The sequence below is a fragment of the Scyliorhinus canicula genome, chromosome 5 (assembly GCF_902713615.1).
Source record: "Scyliorhinus canicula chromosome 5, sScyCan1.1, whole genome shotgun sequence".
NCBI classification, from domain to species: domain Eukaryota; kingdom Metazoa; phylum Chordata; class Chondrichthyes; order Carcharhiniformes; family Scyliorhinidae; genus Scyliorhinus; species Scyliorhinus canicula.
Window position 1 is genome coordinate 106,072,756 of NC_052150.1, and position 21,505 is coordinate 106,094,260.

The 21,505-nt window shown below is 44.7% G+C and overlaps 1 protein-coding gene across 1 annotated transcript in view; it reads left to right on the forward strand.

Annotated features, from left to right (window-relative positions):
- The window catches only part of dgkb (diacylglycerol kinase, beta), a 1,237,676-nt gene that overhangs the window by 194,964 nt on the left and 1,021,207 nt on the right, over positions 1-21,505 (forward strand). The window contains 1 exon segment of the mRNA XM_038797484.1: positions 12,279-12,355. Coding sequence (XP_038653412.1) covers positions 12,279-12,355 — 77 coding nt within the window.

Sequence of the window (21,505 nt, forward strand, 5' to 3'; positions counted from 1 at the left end):
ATGGCTGTCTTCACGATGGAAGTTCTGATAGTTCATCAGTCTCAGTTTTTCATTCTGCATTCAACCAACTTTTCTGGTTGACCAGTAATTTCCTTTTCTGTTCAAGGTTATAGTCCATAGAGAATTCTGATGCCTGAAGTTCATCACATTTCAATTGAAGATCTATCTTTGTTGAATTTGCTTCAGCGAGTTTATCATTTAGATATTTCAGTCCGCATTCAAATGTTTTACTAACTGTGACCGATGCTCTAGAGCACTAATTTTATTTTTCACGAGCAAACTAATCTTTTGCATGTGAAAGCTGGTCCTCTATGCTCATCAGTTTTTCCTTCAGTTGCTCATTATTGGCACTAAGCTTCCCGTGGTTGCACACAGTAATTCTTAGGAGTTTGCTAAGGTCAACATGACCAAATGCCTGCTGCAATACAATCATGTTGCTGTCTCATTAGCTAAATCGTTAACCCAATAAAACAATCTATTCCTTCCATAGGTAAACTGAGACCTATTCCCACATTAACAATTCCAGTTACTAAGTTACTTTGTAAATTAGCCTAACACAAGGGAGCAGGCTCATAAGTTCCATGAATATCCACAATGATACCTTGTCCTTCATCTGAAACATAAATTGTATCATCAGCCAACATCAGTGACTGATCTGCCCATATATCTCTCAAAATATTAATTTGTTTACTTGATTTTGTTGGAGGAATAATGGACCACTTCTCACCTCAAAATAAAATATTTAAAACCTCCAGTAGCCTGACTCACTTTCGCAGTAGTCACAGAAGAATTCTTCGGACTGTCCTGAGACATATCCCCCTATCCAGTGTGTTCTGAGGCAACATGTTTCACCCGTACCACTGCTACAGTTTTAGTATCAATTTCCTCTTCTGATACAGCCTTTTCTGAGGATTCTTTAAACATTTATACCACTGCCATTGTTTTATCTTTCAAATTTCAACAATGGGTTGTGAGATGCCCTGTCTTATGACATTAAAAGCGTGTTGGTTTATTTGCAATCCTTTTATTCTCTACACTATTATTTTTCTTGACTGCAAGATTTTCCACCTCTATAAAGGTAGACAGTTTCCTGTCCCTGCTGTTTCCTTGTTGGTTTACAGATGGAGATCTACAGTCCCCTAGCTGCCTATGTGATATATCATACCCAGCTGCCAGAACTACAGCTTCCCATACCTTGGAAAACTTACAGTCTTCCTGCTGTTTTGAAACTCTTCCAGTATCATTAGTTCCTCACATTATAAAGATTTTGTTCTAACTTCAGTGTTCGAAATCACCAGTCGCACAGCATTTCTTTTTCCTTGGTAAATTCCACAAATGTTTCATTCGGTCTTTCCTTTATGTCTGAAATGTCAACTGATATACTTCAGGGACAAGCTGGTAACTATTTAAGCACTGCAGCTTTAATTATTTAATAATCTGAAGATAGTACTTCTGAAAGACTAAAATGCACATCCATAGTATTCCCAACTAACACACGCTGTTATGCCACCGGTGGCAGGGAAGGTGGAGCACAGCTCTCCTGCAAAAAGGTCAATTGAGCCAATTGCGGCCTCTTTCCTCCACCACTGGCATTTACCTACCCTTGACAGCGCCTGCCTGACTGGTCGGCCCTTCAGAATTCACTGGTCAGTTGTGAGAGCAGCCTGCTCCCTACGGCATCTTCTCAACGAGGTGCAGTCCCAGCATTGACCACCACTCCCAGTGTTGCTGCCGGGGCTAATGAGCTGCTGACGGTCCAAGTGGACTCATTACCGGACAACCAGAAAATGTGCCTGCATGTCTCAAAAATGCCCAAGGGAGGATTGCCCTGGCTTTTGTATCTGTCACTGGGGATCTCCACTGTCTAACAATATTCTGTGTGAAGTATACCTTTCAATAATTTCTCGCTGAATTCTGCCACCTGCTGCAGTCACAGTGGCTGTAAATGAAATGAAATGAAAATCGCTTATTGTCACGAGTAGGCTTCAATGATGTTACTGTGAAAAGCTCCTAGTCGCCACATTCCGGCGCCTGTCCGGGGAGGCTGGTACGGGATTCGAACCGTGCTGCTGGCCTGCTTGGTAAGCCAGCGATTTAGCCTAGTGAGCTAAACCAGCAAATATGTTGATAATTTTATGCCACTGTTTCCTTCCAGACTGGTCCTCGAGGCATTGGAAAGCCTCACTATTTGCTGTCCATTGTTGAGTAAAAGAGGTTGCGGAGACTTTAAAGTGAGATTATTACATTTTGTTACCTCTTGCCATAACCAGCAGGTGGAGCAAGCACCTGCCTTTACTGGATTTGTAGGCCTTCCCATGGTGCAGGACACCATTGGCTCCATGCACATTGCTCAGCAGATGTCATATATCACTTGTTCTGATGTTGAACCCAATAACGGGGGGTCAGATGAGAGCCGATAACGTGTCAGATTTAACTGAAATGAAAGAAAGAACAGGAGACGCAGGCCGGGATTCTCCGACCCTGCACGGGATCGGAGAATCGGCGGGGGGGGGGGGAGGTGGGGGTGAGAATCGCGCCATGCCGCCCCAACGGCGGTTCGCCGAATCTCCGGCCCTGATTTTCGGGCACCCACAGGATCGCCGCTGCGCCGGTTGGGGGCCGTTGAAAGCGCAGCCTCCGGCGATTCTCCGGTCCGAGTGCCTGCTGAGTTCGGCTGAGTCCCACCGGGTTATATATGATCCCACCCAGCGGAATCTCGGAGTTCCATCGGGAGGGCCGTCCTGGTGGAGGGGGGAGGGGGGACGGGGAGATCCGACCCCGGGCGGGGCCTCCACGGTAGCCTGGCACATGGTGGGGGCCTACCGATTGGCGGGCGGGCTTGTTGTGTGGGGGCCTGTGTTCCTCTGCACCGGGCCCCTTGTCGGGCTCCACCATAGTGCTCGGAGGCCGGCGCGGAGACGGGAATCCACGCACAAGCGTGAACTTTCGCTGGCTCCAGAGCTGCGGACACCACTCCGGCACCCTGCCAGCCCCCTAGGAAGGGGTGGATAGCTGCCAGTTGAGGACAGTTGACGCTGGCGTCAGAACTTGGCCGCAGGATTGGAGAATCCTAGCCACAGTGTTTAGTTGGAGTAGCATAAGGGAATGGCAAGATGGCCACTTCAGAGCAAAGTGTTTCCTGCTCCTGATCAGACTCATCCATTGTCTCTATCAGGGTGTTTGATGTGGATTGATCCATTGCCTGTACGGGGGTGTTTAATTGTGAATTGACTTTTAGGAGAAAAAGCTAACAGAAGGTATATTTGCAATCAATTACATATCAAACACAATGTTGGATAAACAAAATAATATGTGAAGAAAAATTTTAAAAATGAGTGAAGGGGATGATATCTTTGGAGTCTCACACTGGCAATGAAAATTATTCAACTCGCTCAACATCCAGCTTGTGTGTGAACATAAGCAGTAAATCACTCACGTCAATGACTGGGATATGTTGGCAGAAATCATGATACCTTCATTCTGCAACAATCCATTGTGCCAGCTGCCAGTCTGTTACTAGGGCAAACCAAAGGGTAGCTGATGGGCAACACAATATGGAATCTCTTCTGGTAGATTTTTCTTCTTTGATCATGGTGACACCATCGGTTGACCTTTGGCCTGTCATTTCCAAACCCGTGCACAATGGTTCAGCATGAAGCTTTGAGTCAAGTCTCACGGCAGATAACTTTTTTGAATCAATGAAATATTCTAGCCCAGCAGCAAATCTGGAAGCAGCATTCCCTCATTCCTCTCAGCCTTTCGGTACTTCCTTTTCAGCCAGTGTCTGGGGAGTTGCTAAAGCTTTCTCTGCTGGTCTGGATGGTGGGTATGGATTTTCGAGACATGCAGGGACAGTTGAAAGTTCAGACAGTAGCCTTTAAGCATTTGCTCCTTTACCTCCTGGCTGGGCTAGCTCCTTTGTTCTCTAACATTCCTCTCACAACCCTGCCCCCAGGCTTAGTGCCAGCTGCCAGCAAGGGAAAGAACAACAGGGCAGCAAGCAGTGAGGTCAGTGTGGTGATATGCATCACTGTAAATACACAAGGGGTTAGTGTAGATACACTAGAACTAAATAAACACTAGAGGGAGCACCAGAGACATCATGACACACAGACATTCAACCAATAGGTCAGTAAGATAGGGAACGACCAATGGGCAGTCAAGACACACCCAGAGGCGACACTACCACAAGGGGGCTACCCATATAAAAGGACAGGGCACACATGCTCTTTCTCTTTCCATAGGCGACACTCAGAGAAACAGGGGCAGATCAGGAAGCATCACATCCACCGCATGGATTAGAGCAGACTGGTTAGTTAGATTGAGTTACTATAGCAAGATCAGCAGGAGAGTCGAACTCAAGTAGGAGAATTGTTAACTGTTCAATAAATGTGTTGAACCTATCTTCAAGTCTGAACCTTCCTTTGTCAGAGTTTACATCAAGGAAGCAGCTTATGCCACAGGAAGAAGTATAACACAACAGTCAGCGAGTGCAGTTTGCATGCGTGGCTGTGACATAAACATTCTATGTCATTGTGGGAGTGGCCCCTGTGAATGTAAACACCCATTACTGTGGTTTTCGAGAGTCAATTAATGGAATCTTATCATTTTAAAATCTCCTGGGTTGCTTTTTAATACTCACCATGAGATTGAGGATGAAATCACATCATCTCCCAGCTATTCTGGGAGAGGTTTCAACACTACAAGAAGGGCTATTTACTGACAACATGGCTGGAATCATGACACCAGATATACAATGAAAGCCATGCTGTCTTGCAACATGTGATGGAGCAAACCATTGACATACTGAAACAAAGCCTCTGTTCCTGGACTGTTATGGTGGAGCCCTGCTGTATTCAGAGTGGGTATTCTTGCAGTTCTGATGTATGTTGCATGGCCCCTTTAAGGGCCGAACCTTCTTGGACCAAGTGATCTGCCCAGAGCCCATGGGGATGGGGCGTGCAAACCTGAGGCTATCGGTTCCAGGGCACAGACCCCGGCTGGAGGTATCATCAGGGTAAGCCTATGAGTCGCAGGAACTGGTGCTGTGTTGGAGTTGTGTTGATCTGTAGTACAAAGTTCTTCCTGTGTTAATAAATCACCGTTGTGATTTAACACTGTCTCGTGGCATTACCTCGCGCTACAACATTTACCATTACCAGGGGGCAGCCCTTGCTGCCAGCTACATGGTGAGCAGCTGAGGAGGAAATGGAACAGCCCCTTTGTGGCTGACTTGTCCATGAAGAACTAACTTGAGTGCGAGACCAGTAACCACACCTCCGATTCCTCATTCGCGAACAGTCTCAGATCTCACCTGTTACTGGCTGTTATAGCATTCACTGGGCCACAGTGGAGAAAATAGAAATGATAAAATAAACACTCCAAATCAAATTTATAAGTAAAATTATGTCATAGCATGCAGCTGTCAACTAATCAGCGCTATGCACACACTAAATACCAGTGGGACTGCAGAAAGGTTTGTACTGGAGTTCCCCAGGGATCGGTATTGGGAGCCTTGCTTTGCCTGATATGTGTTAATGATCTCGACCTTGGTGTGCAAGGGACAATTTCAAAGTTTGCAGATGACACAAAACTTGGAGGTATTGTAAACTATGAAGAACGTCAAAAGGACATAGACAAGTTGGCAGCGAGGGCAGATAGGTGGTAGATGAAGTTCAATGTTGAGGAGTATGACGTGATGTATTTTGGGAGAAAGAACATGGAGAGACAGTAAAATAAGGGGTAAAATTCTTAAAGGGTGCAGGAGCAGAGGAACCTGGGTGGAGATATGCATGGATCATTGAAGGTGGCAGAAAAGGTGGAGAGAACAGTTCATACAGCATATAGTGTTCTGGGTGTTATTAATAGGTGCATAGAGTACAAGAGCAAGGAGGTTGTGCTGAACTTCCACAAGATGCTAGTTAGACCTCAGCTAGAATATTGTGTACAGTTCTGGGTGCCACACTATCAGAAGGATGCAGGGGCATTGGAGAGAGTGCAGAAGGATGGTCCCAGCATGTAAGAATGATTCCAGTGATGAGAAACTCCCTTTTATGAGTGTAGATTGGCGAGAAGAAGGCTAAGAGGTGATTTGATAGAGGGGTTCAAAATCATGAGGGGGCTGGACAGAGTAGATTGGCATAACTATTTCTGCTTGTGAAAGGATCATGAACGAGAGGGCTCAGATTTAAAGTGAGTTGCAAAATAAACAAATGTGATGCGAGAAAATAACTTTACCGACAATGAATGGTTCAGGTCTGGAATGCACTGCCTGGGATTGCGGTGGAAGCAGGTTGAATCGAGGCATTCAAGAGGGCATCAGATGATTACTCGAATAGAAACAATGTGCAGGGGTGCAAGAAAAATGCATTGTGTGATGGTGAGTGGATATGAATGTTCGGTTGAAGTCCTGATTGATGGAGATTGTTGGTAGCTGAGTGACGGGTGTGTGATGAGTTGACCAGTGGCTGACACTCGTGTTGCAATTGGTGGGATATGGCATTAGAGGTTGACTCACTGTGCTTGATTGTCTGTGTGAGGTCGAGGCCACTTGACCTCACGTGGATATCTTGCTGCACTGCATCCAGGGGCACGATTTAACAGAAACGTTGCTAAGTGTCCTTACAGGCAGGTTTGACTGGGAGTTTCTCCCCAGCTCTGTCGGCAAGTTCCTCACTGCTATCTAACCACTTTGTCATTTTTTGGGACCTGGGGATTTACTCTCCAGACTCGTCTACACCTAGAATTCTTTTCATCACTGGGGAGCTGAACTCGGTGGCCAGACTGGCTCCTCAGAGATTGGGCTACCGTTTTGAAAGGGTGTCCTGATTTCTAAGTGAGCTTGAAGATCCCTCACGCCCATGGGCCATGTCACCTCACACATACATAGGCATTACACCACACCCGAAGTGAGGGCCCCTGCCACCCTCCAGAGAAAGACAATCTCCACTTCCTTTACCTCCTCCACAAAGACTTTCCAGTGCAGCATTCAAAAACCTTTGATCCTGCACTTTTCTATGTTATGCCATCCCTCACTGTTCCCCAGAAAAATTCAATGCCTGCATGACACCTCCTCCAGTCACAACGCAGCTCCCCTTTAAGAGGTGCAAGCTAGCTTTAAGCAGTAAAGGCTAGCTTTAAATGATGCTCAGAAATTAAAATTTTGGGACCCTAGTTAATTTGTGCAATCAATGAATAGTGCAGTTAGTTGTATGTGGAATCATTATATTCAGCAGTTAGCACAAAGTTGGGGGCTATCCAATTCAGCTCCCGTTGTGTTTTAAGCATTTTGTCACCATTCATTGTGCATCTTAATTATATAAATACACATTATATATATAAAAATATGGTTTGAATTTAATGCTGTGACATGTCAAATTCAGGGAATTAATTCATAAACTATTTTTTTGTGGAAAGAATTTAATCATGAATATGTTGATAAATATTTTGACAAAAGATGATGAATTGTTCCTTTTAGTGAATGAAATCATGAGTTCCATTTTTCAAAAAAAATCTAAATTATGTAATGATTTTTGACAATGAAAATAAATTAACGACTTACAGTCAAATCATTTGTGCCACTACTTCAAATTACGAAAAGCCTTATGTGGTGGGCATATAATCATGCAAAATAGTAGAAAGAGCTGCTTGGAAGCTGAGGCAAAACTTGATATGAATCTAAACTGACCGTCATATCATGGTATCTTTTTTTTAACTCTTCCAGTCTCTGCATTTTTCCCGAAATGAAAATGAAGAAGTTATAGATTTCAACAAACTTTTCATTATAACTGTGCTGATGGCTGAATTTCTGTGTACAAATCCATATTGAAATGATCGAGAGTGCATTTCTATTACACATAGGATTATTTCCTGCATCATTATTGTTTAGTCATGTTTGATACTTTTTGATAAGATGGTGAGATTTTAGTGTCCTCTGGGGGTGTCCTCTGCAGTCACAGTTTAAGACTCCAGTAAAGCAGTGATTTTCAACCTTTTTTTCAAGCGACCCACGTTTACCGACTATCACGACGCATGCGACATTCACAAAAGATTCTCCATAATTACTTTCAAAAGTCACACTTATTGTTGGCACTTCTGTATTGAGCTGCTGATTCACCTTAAACGACAGCTCCACCCTGACATTATTTTATTTCTTCACACCGATTGTTAGCATTTGGAAAATTGCGTGCAAGCGCTGGAAAGATAAACAGACTCAGTGTTACACAGTTTTAACGTCATGTTCACGCGTTCAAAACCGAACACGACCTCGGATAGGAAATTAAACTCAAAACTTCAACAACAGAAGCCCTAACTGTTGAACTAAAAACCCAGTCAGACAGAATGTCACTGGACGCCTGTCAGTATCGCTTCCCAGGTGATTATGTAACAGACTGAAAGCAGGCTAAAACAAAAACAATGCTGTGCATAGCTCAGCTGACCAATAAGCAAAACGTACAGACACATTCCATTCCATACACATCCAACATTTTATTGGCTCCCGTATACATGACTGTAGTTCAGTCGCCAGCTATTGCCATCTTTGGCGAACAATCCAGACCCCGATAAAGGTAGATGTAAATGTCCTTGCTGTTGAGGAACTGATTCAGCTGATTGAGTCCATGTAGCCACCCGACAGAGACTGAAGCTTGGGGACGAATACCTGGGAAGAGGGGGTGGATAGCGGCTGGGGACGTGATGAAAAAACTAAGCGTCCTTGAAGGGCAAGAGGCCCAGTGTGGAGAGACAATTCGGAAGTGGAAGGAGTGGGCATGGGCGCTTGTAGGGCTGGAAGAGGCTGTATGTCCAGCTTAACTGAGAAAATGATAAAAGATGCACGGAGTTTGTTAGTGACACATGGGGTTAGTTAGTGGCACACTGAACTCAAGAAATAATACAAATCCTGGCACTGAACATAGTAGCAGGATATGCCACTCAAAGAGAATTTTACAAGTCTCTGACTGCAAACTTCCTAACTACATTCTGGCCCTGAGAGACAAGAAAGTCCATGGAACTGGCTTCAACATCAGCCTCGCACGCTCATACACTGTAATGCAGTGAGAATTTACCGAGAGAAAACGGTAAACATGGTCAGGCAATATTTGGGGATCATTTTGGTGACCTTTTGGTGACCTATTCTATACCACCCGGCGACCCATCCACAGGTTGCGACCCCCACTTTGAAAATCACTACACTGAAGCACCTACAGACCGAGGGAAAGGACACAAATATTGAGACCAACTGTGCAGCAAGAAATTTAATTGAGCTGGCCGTGAGCATCATGACATCTTTTAGTTGCCTGGATAAATCAGCTGGAACTCTCACTATAGCGCTGTTAGAGCCTCCAGAGTCAGCATAGCTCTTACATCATATTACAATGCAGAAAGGATTGCAACTTCCTCAAGTTAATGAGGGTGGCTTTGAAGAAGATTGAGAGAATCCTGCCATACTCTCACTGGAATTCACAGGAAGGAAGGGAAGTGGAGATGGAAAGACAGCAACCTGATTACCTCTATCAATTATATGACCAACTTTTGTATTTTGTCTTTCAATCACAATCTGTTCCGCCATTGATGTCTCATAACAACAGCAATGGAACAGGTTGTGATACATTATATATTATAATATATTTTACAATATTTCTGTTAATACATATAATATGTTATATTTACTTTACCATAATGAAACATCCCAATTCTTGCTGTGCAGTGTGCCTCAATTTTTTGTCCTTCCCCTCTCTCAGCAGGTGCTTTCGTGAAGTATTAAGCTCTGACTGCAGAGAAAAAATGTGTCACTAAAATCTTGATATCTTATCAAAAAGTATCAAGTGTGATTGAGCAACCATGATGCAAGAAAAGTGCTAATGTGAAATGGAGATGCACACTATAGACAATTTCAATATGGATTTGCACACAGCAATTCAGCCATCAGCACAGTACAGTGCTTTAAACAAAATACAACACCGAGCCACATAAGGAAATATTGGGTCAGATGACAAAAGGCTTGGGCAAAGAGATGGATTTTAGAGATCATCCTTGTTATTTAGATGACATTCTCATCACCGTTTCAAGTGAACAGGAATACTTGAAGAACTCTACAAAATCACAATCTTCAAGTTAAAAAGGAAAAGTGGAACTTTTTAAGACATCCATAAATTACCTGGGTCACATCATCGATAAATTACTTACACAAGAAGCCAAAGAAGATGACAGCAATCTTAGAAGCAACACGTCCTCAAAAGGTGGAACAACTAAAGTCGTTTTTAGGATAGGTCAATTATTATGGTAAAGTTGTGCCGCACATAGCAACACAATTGAAGCCTTTACGCACGTTGCTATGTGCCAAACAGGTATGACACTGTTCAGAAGAATGCAGAAGTGCACACAGTTCGGTAAATGATGCCTTACAGAAGTCAAAGCTGTTGGTTCACTACATTCCCAATTTGAAGTTACAGCTTGTTTACGATACATCACTCTATGAGGTTGGTGCAGTCGTCTCGCACATAATGCCTTCAGGAGGGGGAACAACTGACAGCATTTGCTTTCCGCACTCTTACAAATGCAGAAACAAATTATAATCTGCTAGAAAAAGAGGCTTTGAGCATCAATTTAGGGGTAATATGGTTCCACCCTGCCTTTAAGGACGTCATTTTACTCTTTTGATGGATCATTGACCCTTGATACCAATCTTTGAGCCGAATAAAGGTATTCCTTCATTAGCAGCTGTAGGTTCCAAAGATGGTCTTGGATATTGTCGGCACACATATATCCAACATCCAATACTGCAAGTTAGAGCAACATGCAAATGCTGATGCTTTGTCAAAATTGTTATGACAAGTCAGGCATGACCCCGAAGAAACTTTTGTCAACATTCTTTATTTCTCACTCGTGGATAATGTACCTGTGACTTCATTTCAAGTTCAGAAATGCACAAGACCGATCCAATGTGGGAAAGGTGATGGGATTGGTCCAAAGGTAATGCTGTCAGATATTCAAAGGAAAAATCCAGACCTCAAGCTCTACATCACATGAAGGCTTGAGTTGACAGTCCAAAACGGAGTTTTATTATGTGGAAATTATTATTCCTCCATGCTTGCATAATAAAGTCTTTGACCAACTGCATGAGGGGCATTCTGGTGTGGTGAGGATGAAAGATCTGGCATGCAGTTATTTTTGGTGGCTAGGATTAGATGCTCAAATCAAAGAGAAAATGGGGCAATGCCAATCCTGTACAATACTAAGAAACTCCACCACTGCAACCAGTACATCGGTGGGAATGGCCGACACATCCATAACAAAGAATGCACATAGACTGGGTGGGATCTACCGGTCATGTTGCGCCCGAAACATCTACTGTCTACTTGTCTACTGTCCGCACGGTTAGCCCAGAGTTCCGCCATCGAATTGCCACAGACCTTTAAGAAGAATCTTTGTCAGGAAATTACCATTGGGGAAAAAAACATTTTGCTTAGTTAGGGAGGTATATAATTTGCTTTGCAAGAAGTGGCCTTTTGTTACAACTCTTCTGTGGCAACTTCCAGTTAAATAGTTCTTGCTCATTCATTGCTACCCAGTCTTACCTATTGCAGAACATCTTCAACAAGCGAGAACACAAGAATTAGAAGCAGGAGTCGGCCACCAGGCCCTTCAAGCCTGCCCGACATTAAATATAATCGTAGCTGATCTATGTCGAGGGCAAGTTATATTGTTTAGTTAAGAGATAGACGAAAGCTACAGGTTTTTAAAATATATCTGGTTTGAAGATGAGAGTCCATTTTAAATAAAACAGCGCATTTGTTCTTTATATTGAAGAATTAATGAATTGCAGATAGCCCACTGAATGTGCATTGGCTCAACTTACTTGCAGCTTGAACCTCACCTTGAAGAGGTCAGAGTGTGTATGTAATTAAGAAACTAGGATGATTTTGTCTAAGTAATTTGTCATTCATTGGAAATGCCACATTGCTCAAGTATCCAGAACTTTGTGATGTAGGCCAGAACTCTCCAGCTGTTGGGAATCTTTTTTCCCGGTGGCAGCGCATCCCCGACTGCGGGTTTCCCGGCGACGTGAGGCGATTTCAATGGAAAGCCTGATTGACATGTGGTGTTAAGGGAGAATCCCGCTGCCAGCTAATGGCGGGCCACCAAGAAACATGCAGCTGGCGGATCGGAGAATCCAACCCATAAAGTCTGAAGAAAATCCATCATTATTGTTCAGTGAAAATTGAATCTTGTCTTACCTAGGACAAATTTGTAAAACTTCAACTTTTTTTTTCTTTCAGACTCCACAAAGAAACTCAAGGATGTTCTGGAAGAATTCCATGGTGCTGGTGTACTTGTGAAATACAACCCTGAGCAGGTATTTTACATGATCCATGGGATCTGATGTCTAATACATTAAGAAAGGCACGTCCTAGACATTTGTTCCTTCTTCTCGCCCCCCCCCACCCAAGAATTGAATATTAGAGCACTGAAAGGGAATAAACATATGCATTCTATCTTTTTTAATTTCTCAGAATGTGAGAAATGGTGCATTGCTTTCCCATCCGTAGCTGAAAATGCCTTTGTGTTGATTTTGTACAACCAATTGACTTGTCGACCACTTTAAAAAACATTGAGTTAACCATTTGGACTGGGACTGACGTCACTTGTAAGCCAGACTGAGAAAGTGTGACAGGTTCATTCTCAGAACAAGTTGGGTTTTTGGACCAGCTCATTTACTGTCAAGCCAATTTTTCTGGTGTCAGATGGTAAATGATCAGATTTATTTAAATTAATTTTTCTAACTTGAAGTAAAGACTACACTATATATTTGTATGTCTGTCACTTGCCAGACTTGCTCTTAATTGGAGTCATTTTTATTGACTGCTCTTTCTACAGAGTCTTGACTGCATTATTGATTTTGACATTCGTGCTTGCTGCTGACCTTGTCATTCTTTATTGATTGGCTGATTATGAAAAGTCTATTTAAAAAAGTAGATACAGGCACCATATGGATAAAGTCAGTGCTTTTCCAGTATCAAACCTCTGCAACCTGTATTATCAGTCTGTTATTCAATAGCATTTAGAACATTCAACCCACATTCTGTACCAGCTGAGGTTATTCATGAAGACCCCACATTCACCACCTTGCCCCTCACTTGAGGTGTGGTGATCCTCAGGCTAAATCACCACAAGTCAGCTCAACCCCTCAAAGGGAAAAGCAGCCTATGGTCATCTGGGACTAAAGCGACTTCACTTTGCTTTATTTAAACATTCAATACCACAATGTCCCCTAAATTAAAAATAGCTGTAGTCAGGATGTCAAGTCTTTTCAAATGAAATGAAAATCGCTTATTATCACAAGTAGGCTTCAAATGAAGTTACTGTGAAAAGCCCCTAGTCGCCAAATTCCGGCGCCTGTTTGGGGAGGCTGGTACGGGAATTGCTGCTGGCCTGCCTGGGTCTGCTTTCAAAGCCAGCGATTTAGCCCAGTGTGCTAAACCAGCCCCTATGTGATGTGAAGTGATGTGATGGCAGAACCTTGGTGAACTTTAATTTGATAGACCAGAGTTGGTCAGAGTAATGATGGCTCATGTTGTCCCAAAGCTTTGGATATTATTGTCCAACGGATCAGCAAATGACTTGCTGGATTTGCAACGGGCAGTTTATGAAATTTTAAAAGCTTGTCACTTTTCTCTCTATGTTTGGACATGTTATATAAAAATCTGTCAGTGCTACTAACAGAATCAATATCCCAGCTTTTCAATGCACCCTGATATTAGGTTGATGGATCCATTCTAAAGTGCCGTGAAACAAAATTAGGTTAATTGGATGATTATTAATGAATTGATAACATCATTTCACAAAGTGACATTGCATGTGCTTAAACTGGTTAAATTTAAAGGCAAACTGTGAAATCGTATAATAGGCTGAATCCTGAGGCAGTGGCGAGTTCAGGCACATGACAGGCTAGTTGCAGCCTTTCCCCCGAGATCAGGGATCCTGGGGGAAGAAGTCTCACCCATGATAATTGCCAGAGGCCGATAGCTCCTCTGTACTCTGCAGCACCATCAAGGTGGCGGTGGCTGCTGCTGATCCTACATCCATCTGAGGCCTTGGATTGAAGAGGGAGCAAGGCGCAGGTGAGTGATGGCGAGAAGGGGAGGTGGGGTCAGCATCAGGAGTAGGGCAGAGTCAGTCATCCTTGATCAGTGTTATGGGCCAGGGTTTAGAGAACCCTAAATTGTATCATGGAGTTCACCTGACCCACAACTTTTAATAGATTGTGATATGGGGAGCACACGGCCCACTCTACAGGTGTGGTACAGCAGAAATGGAAAAGTATTTTTTAAAGCAAAACAATGTTTATTCTATGAACTCAAGTTAACCTTTTTAAAACAATCAGTGAACATCTTAGCAACCATTAATTCAAATACAACCCCCAAAGTCTACAACACTATGTAATCCTTTAAGCTTTCCTTTTAACATCCATAAGACTTAAAAACACCTTTTTACAGAAAGACTCAGGCTTAACTTCACTACTGAGAACAGTTACCACGTTGAAATCAGCACATGGAAACTCATAAGCTTGCAGAAATTCACACACATCCTGCTGTGATTGCAGCTTCTCCAAAACTAAAATGAAACCAAACCCACCCTGCAGCAAAAAAACTAAAGTGAAAGTAAAAAGCTGACAGACAGCCAGCTCCACCCATTCTCTGACATCACTGCAGTAATAAACACCCATTTCTTAAAGATACTCTCACTGCAGATATTTATAAACACACCCATTTATAAACACCCATTTCTTAAAGGTACCCTCACATGACAACAGCCACAGTGTGCTTTTGAACAAGGGACACCCTGCTGGGAGCCTGCAAACAATCACATCAAGGTTTCCTTGTTATACTCCCCACACGGCAAATCCCATACCAGCCCCCCTGGGTTAATACCACCAGCGGTGATAGCACTTGATCAAGTTGCCCACTTAAAAGCAAAACTTGACAGCATGGAAGGAATGCTGTCCATGAGTCTTTTGTTGCACGTTTTGCTATGGGTGTAAAACGCGTTTATTGGGGTGTATTAACTTGCCTGTGTTAAAGGCCGTGTGCTTAACACCACTAGGCTCTGTCTATGTATTTTTCAGCTCAGGAGTCGCCAGTTGCCGTATAGACAACTCACATATATTCCAAGGTCAGGTTCAAAGTAATAAAACGATACACCGATTAGTAAGTTCCAAACGATCAATATTTATTATACAATTATAATAAATACGCATGCACACACTAAGGGACTAAGCTATGACTAAACTAAGCAAACAGAATACTTAACTACACAGGAACAGGCAAGGTCAGGGAGCGAGGCCTTCATCCCGGTCTTGGTCTGCAACCTTCAGAAAGCGTGCTGGTCACTGGGGGTCTAGCGGGCTTGGTTCGCGTAGCGAGCGTCGTATTGGCACTTACGGTTCGGCGGCTGGTGCTCAACGGCTGGAGTCAGGATACACGTTGGAGGTCTTGGTCAAAGCCGGAGCACGAAACAACAGACAGGACCATGTGTGGGGTCTATTTTTACAGGGGTCCCCAATGTCCTTCCCTCTTCCTGGGCGGGCTTTACCTTCAGGTATCGATTGGATCGCTTCCAATCGATATCTTTTGAATTCCTCCAATGTGAGGGTCTTTCTCGATGGTGGGGGCGGTTTCTATAGTGGATACTTCTGGTGCCGCTCTGTCTGGACATCCACTTAAAGTATCTTATTCAAACCCAAATGTTGCCATTGTGTGTGCCTAGATCTGGACTGCCTCATTAGTATGTAGAACGTTCTGCCATTATCACCTTTGGTTGGAGATCTTCCACCTGGCCAGAAACTGGTTTTGCTGCTTGCAAAATGCTAATGAGTGTTTGCAGGCTGTTTGCCTTGGCTAAACTGTTTTTCCCTACAGTCTTAGCGATTCTCCATTTTGTTTGGTTCAGTGTCCATTTTAGGTGGCTACAGTGGCTACATTCCCTCCTTGTGATCCTCACAATCAAAATATTGTGAAGGATCACCTGTGTACGTTGCCTTGAGTGCATCTGGGTTGCCTTCTTTGTGTTCCCTGACCTCGGCAAGCTCCTGAGCGTCTACTCTGTCCTTAAACTATGGGAAGAAAAATTTTTAACTGACATCTCTACTTGGCGCTATGTCAAAGGGGACATGCATTACCACAAACGGGAACCTCTACCTATCACAATTATTCTTAACTTAACTTAAACATTTCATTACAGACTAAACCTCATCCATTCATACCACATCACATAACATTTCCTGACTCGGCAGTCGAGTTCAGGACAATATAATACATGGGTACATTTTTTTATTCATTACACAGTGCTTTATTCATCATGGGGCAAAGGGGATTGATGAAACCGGAAAATAGGAGATCGAACTCCATAGACGGTTGAGGGGCAGGAACGGGAGGCTCTCCTCTTCCACTTCCTCAACCTGAGGGTCTGTACAAGTATGACGAGGATCGCAATCACTAGCAGTGATTCAATCACGTATGACATGGAGTACCATGTCATAAATTTTGTGCACCAGGTCTGAACCTCACTGATCAGAGCTGAGCACGGGGGAGTTGCTGTAAGTGAAACATTTACGGTGGGGGTTGTGGGGGAAACGTGTCTTGCTTCCACACATACAAATATAACATTTAAAAGCAATAAGTGGGCTTCCATCATCTTCTCTTCGTTTTCCTTCTTTCTTCCTCCTGTATGGCCGATCCTTGCTGTGGTCCCTGTTTCGTCCTTCGGAAGCTATGGGATCAAGCACAGTATCTGTCAATACAGCTTAATATCCGTACTTGTTAGTGTATCTGTCTTTCAATTCCAATTGACCCATTAAAAATGACTGGCCAAGTCACACCCTGTGACTCCCCTCATTTTTTTTTTCAAAAGTGAATTTAATGAACACAATACACCTAACAACTCTCCTCCTGCGAGCCGTCTCGCAGGCTTTGCTCATTTACCATCCGAATGTTCCTGGATGTAAATAGCATGTGGGATGGCGGCCTAAGGGCTGCCTAACGAAAAATGAAAACAAATTGGAAATGAAAGGTCGAATGGGTTGCGTATGGGCCGCTACGGGTACGATTTGAATGGGATCCCCGGGTAGGGCGTGCTGTGCCATACCCGAGCTTGGCAGACCAAAGTGGGTTCTCAGACAGGGCGGGTCCTCAGTGCCGTTTGTCCACTGCCTGAGTAACCTGGATTAAACGGGCAAGAATGTGTTTACCATGGATTTGCAGCCTCTATTCGCCGAATAGAGGGGCACCTAAAAACAATGGAGGAGCCAAGATGCTCCTTCATCTGAAAACAGGGAACAAGTCGTGAACCGTGTCGGTTCACCAGAGGATACAACTGAAGTTCTCAGAAGTTTCGGCAGACAAGCTAACGTGCTTGCGAGGTGGTCGCAATCCTTACAACTGAAAAGATCTCCAATCAAACGGTTGGGTTGCGAACCGAAGTTCTCAAAGGTATTTGCGGACAAGCTAACGGGTGTGTGAGGTGGTCACAATCTTTTCAGCTGAAAAGAAGGTGTCCAGCCTCCAAACTCTTAACATATTAACAAACAAACATAAACTGACAAACAAACATGCGTGCAGGTTCCATCAGAAAGGACATCGCTTCCCTCAAGCGGTTCCTATTTTACATCATCTGGACACCTCACTTTTCCTCTGTCTCTGTGAATAGGGTCACAAAGGGGTTGCCGTATCGGGATTCAGACACCGTGTCGTCCTGCTCTCCCGGATCCCACAGCCTTGTGTGGATCAGGCATGATATTTTTGAATTGTGTGACCGGGGTCACTTTCATCGTTGCGGACAAGTCGGTACGAATTGTCCCTGTGCCAGAGTGTTGGGTCCAAAAGTGAATGGGTATTGTCGGGGTCGTCGGGGTCGGGTGGTGGGTCTGGGTTTTTAATGTAAGTGACTTCCATGGGGTCACTGTAGTCGGGGTCATAGTCGCTGCTATGTGGGCTGTAGTGTGGTGTGCTGTGGCTGTCCTCAGAGTCAGTGTCTGCATCGCTGTCTCTGCTGCGGCAGCTTGTGGGCGTTTCGGGGCGTGGTCTGTCATGGTCAGTGGGCGGAGTCGTGGGCGAGTCCGATGAAGAACTGGTCTGTGAGGGGGATGGTGGAAACGTGTCTCTAGTGGGTGGGGTGAGGTGTTCTGCTGCGTCTAGCAGGACATGGTGTGCATGGTTGGCCTGTGTTCCATATGCCTTTAACTGGTTGATATGGAACCACGCGGTCTTACCATTAGGGTATTTTATCCTATAAACTGAGGGGCTAATTTTATCCGAAATTGAGTATGGTCCGGAATATTTTGGTGCCAAAAAACTGCTGGGGTTGTATACAGATAGCATTACCTGTTGCCCAACCTGGAATTCTGTGGGGTGAACGGTCTTGTTAAAACAAGCTGTGCGTTGTTTACGGCGTTTCCCTAGCTGAACTGCGGCTGCAATCTGTGCAGACCTCACAGTCTCAACCAGGTCTTTAACCGTCTTTTCGTGTGTGAGGGCCGTCACTTCGGGGCTAGTCATGTCCAGTCCTAAAAGGAATTCTGTACCTTTCATAGGGCGTCCGGTCATGAGTGTGTGTGGTGTGTATCCTGTGGAAGTGGAAACTGTATTTCTGATGAACATGAGTGCAAATGGGAGCACTGAATCCCATGTGGAGTTGTTCTCCTGAACCATTTTTCTAAGCGTGGATTTTAGGGTCCGATTCATGCGCTCTACAATCCCGCTGGACTGTGGGTGATACGCAATATGAAAATTTTGTTTTATTCCAAATATTGTCAGGACGTTCTTCATGACCCATCCTGTGAAGTGAGATCCCTGGTCCGAATCAATACTACGGGGTAAACCCCATCTCGTGAAGATGTGGTGGGTCAGGACCTTTGCAGCTGTCTTAGCTGTATTTGTTCTAGAGGGGAATGCCTCTACCCATTTGGTAAAGGTATCGATGACCACCAGAACGTATTTATAGCCATTCCTACAAGGGGGCAATGGGCCTATAAAGTCGATCTGGAGGTTTGTCCAGGGGCCATTAACTGGTCGAGTATGCCGAAGTTGTGCCTTTTTAGAATACCTCTCCGGGTTATTCTGGGCGCAAATAAGGCAATTCTCGATGTAGTGACGTACATCTGTCCTTAGGTTAGGCCACCAACAGAGCTGCCTGAGGTGCCTCGTGGTTGCGTCGGTCCCTTGGTGCCCGTGTCCATCATGGAACAAAGCAATCATTTCATTCCTGTCCTGCTGCGGGACCACATAAAGCTGATCCTTTATGATCACACCCTCATGTGTGGTCAGTGCGTGTCTGAACTTGTCATACTGTGGCACAAAGTTGCCTTTGAAAATCTCCCTGAGATCCTCATCTTGCTTCTGTGCCTGTACTAAATCTTTAATACTGGTCTGTGAGACTTGGACTGCGCTCACAGGGGCGCTAGCTGGTGCGCTAGCTGGGGGTGTCCATAAGTGTCCTCGCCTGGAACCTGCCTTAGCCAGTGCGTCGGCTTTTACATTCCCAGGGGGGGATGACCTATGGTGGCTTCTTACTTTGATAATGCCGAAGGTCCTGTTCTTCGCTTTCTCTAAAATGTGTTGGAGTAAAGGGGCTGAGGGAAGGGGTTTCCCATCTGCGGAGACAAAACCTCGTGTCCTCCACAGGGGCAGAAAATCTGTTAAACTATTACAGACATATAAACTGTCCGAATATATGTCCGCTGGGCTGGGGAAAGAATCGGGGTGGTCCACTATATAAGCTATGGCCGCGAGCTCTGCTGCCTGCGCGCCTAAGTGTCCCGGTAATTTTAAAGCTATCTCTTCGAGAGCGCGCCCCTGCGCGTCCTCTACATAGATGCCGCATCCTGTGATACACTCACCTTCTAAAACTGTGGATGAACCGTCTACGTAAATCCTCAGTGGTCCACACGTGTCTGTGGGTTAGGGGCTTTGTTTTGGGTTCCCTATCTTCCTGGGGGGTGTCTTTGCTATAAAGGGTCCTGTGTTATGTAAGGGGGCTACAATTTCACATTCATGGGGCTGTCCTGGGTATTGGAGGTTGTCGGCTAAAAATGTGTGTGTGCGGGTCCGTTTTACTGTAATGTCCCGTCCTTGTAAGAGTAGTGTCCACCTAGCTGCCCTAATCTGGCTAACTGAACCGTCCTTCAGTCGACCGTCTAGGAGTAACTGTGTGGGGGTGTGCTCGGTCAGAATGGTGGTGGGGTTGAGTCCGGTAATGTAAGAAAAATACTGCACTGCCCAGAAGACAGCAAGGAGGTGCCTCTCGCAGGCTGAAAATCCTTGTTCAACTGGGTCTAACAGTCGGGAGGCATAAGCCACTGGTCTTAGCTGCTCGTGCCGTTCCTGAAGTAACACGGCCGAGAGGGTCAGATCTGTGCTCGCTACCTCTATTGCATAGGGGGAAAGTTGATCTGGGACTTGTAGCGCGGGTGCTGCGCTAAGGGCTTTCTTTAACTCTTCCACAGCCTCTGTATGCTGCGGAAGCCATTCCCAGGGGGCTCCTTTCTTAAGGAGGTCTGAGAGTGGGGCGGCTTTTGTCGCGAATCCGTCGATGTGGTTCCGACAATAACCAACCAGTCCTAAGAACGACCGGAGGGCTGAAACATTCTGGGGAAGGGGCAATTTGACAATCGAATCAATTCTTTTGAATTCGATCTCGTGTTTGCCGTGTGTGATGACTGTTCCCAAATACATCACTTTACTTTCCAAAATCTGGGCCTTTCTTGGGTTAACTTTACATCCAATCTCGGTTAAAAGTTCCAGGAGTTCGGCCAGAAGCGTAATGTGCTCTGCCTTTGTGTCTGTCTGCAGTAGTAGGTCGTCTACGTATTGTACCAGACATTCGGGGCGGGAAAATTTTTCTAAGCCATTCGCCAGCTGTCGGTGGAAAATGGAGGGGGAATTGTGGAATCCTTGTGGAAGGCATGTCCACGTATACTGTTGTGTTTTAAAAGTGAAGGCAAATTTGTACTGGCACGCCTTTGCCAATGGGATTGACCAGAAGCCATTGCTAATGTCCAAAACCGTGAAAAACTTGGAGTTGAGTCCCTGCTTGAGCATGGTCTCGGGACTTGTTGCTACCGTGGGGGCTACTGCTGGGGTTACTTTATTGAGTTCCCGATAATCAATGGTCAGACGCCATGATCCGTCGGGCTTTCTCACTGGCCAAATAGGGGCATTATTGGTCGAGGCTACTGTTCTAAGCACACCTTGCTCCAATAAGCTACCTATCACTTTCTCTATTTCTACCTCTGCTTCTAGGGGAAATCTATATTGTTTTTGTAGTCTGGGGTCAGGTCCGGTAACGTGAATTTGTCCAGCCATTCTGCCGCAGTCATGCCGGTGACTGGCAAATGCTGTCCTGTGTTTATTTAATATTGCCTTGACTTGTCTCTCCGTGTTTAGTGTAGTCAAGTCAAATGAGTATTCTCCTACTGCACTAATCCTGTTAGCGTACTCTCCTACTGTGAGAG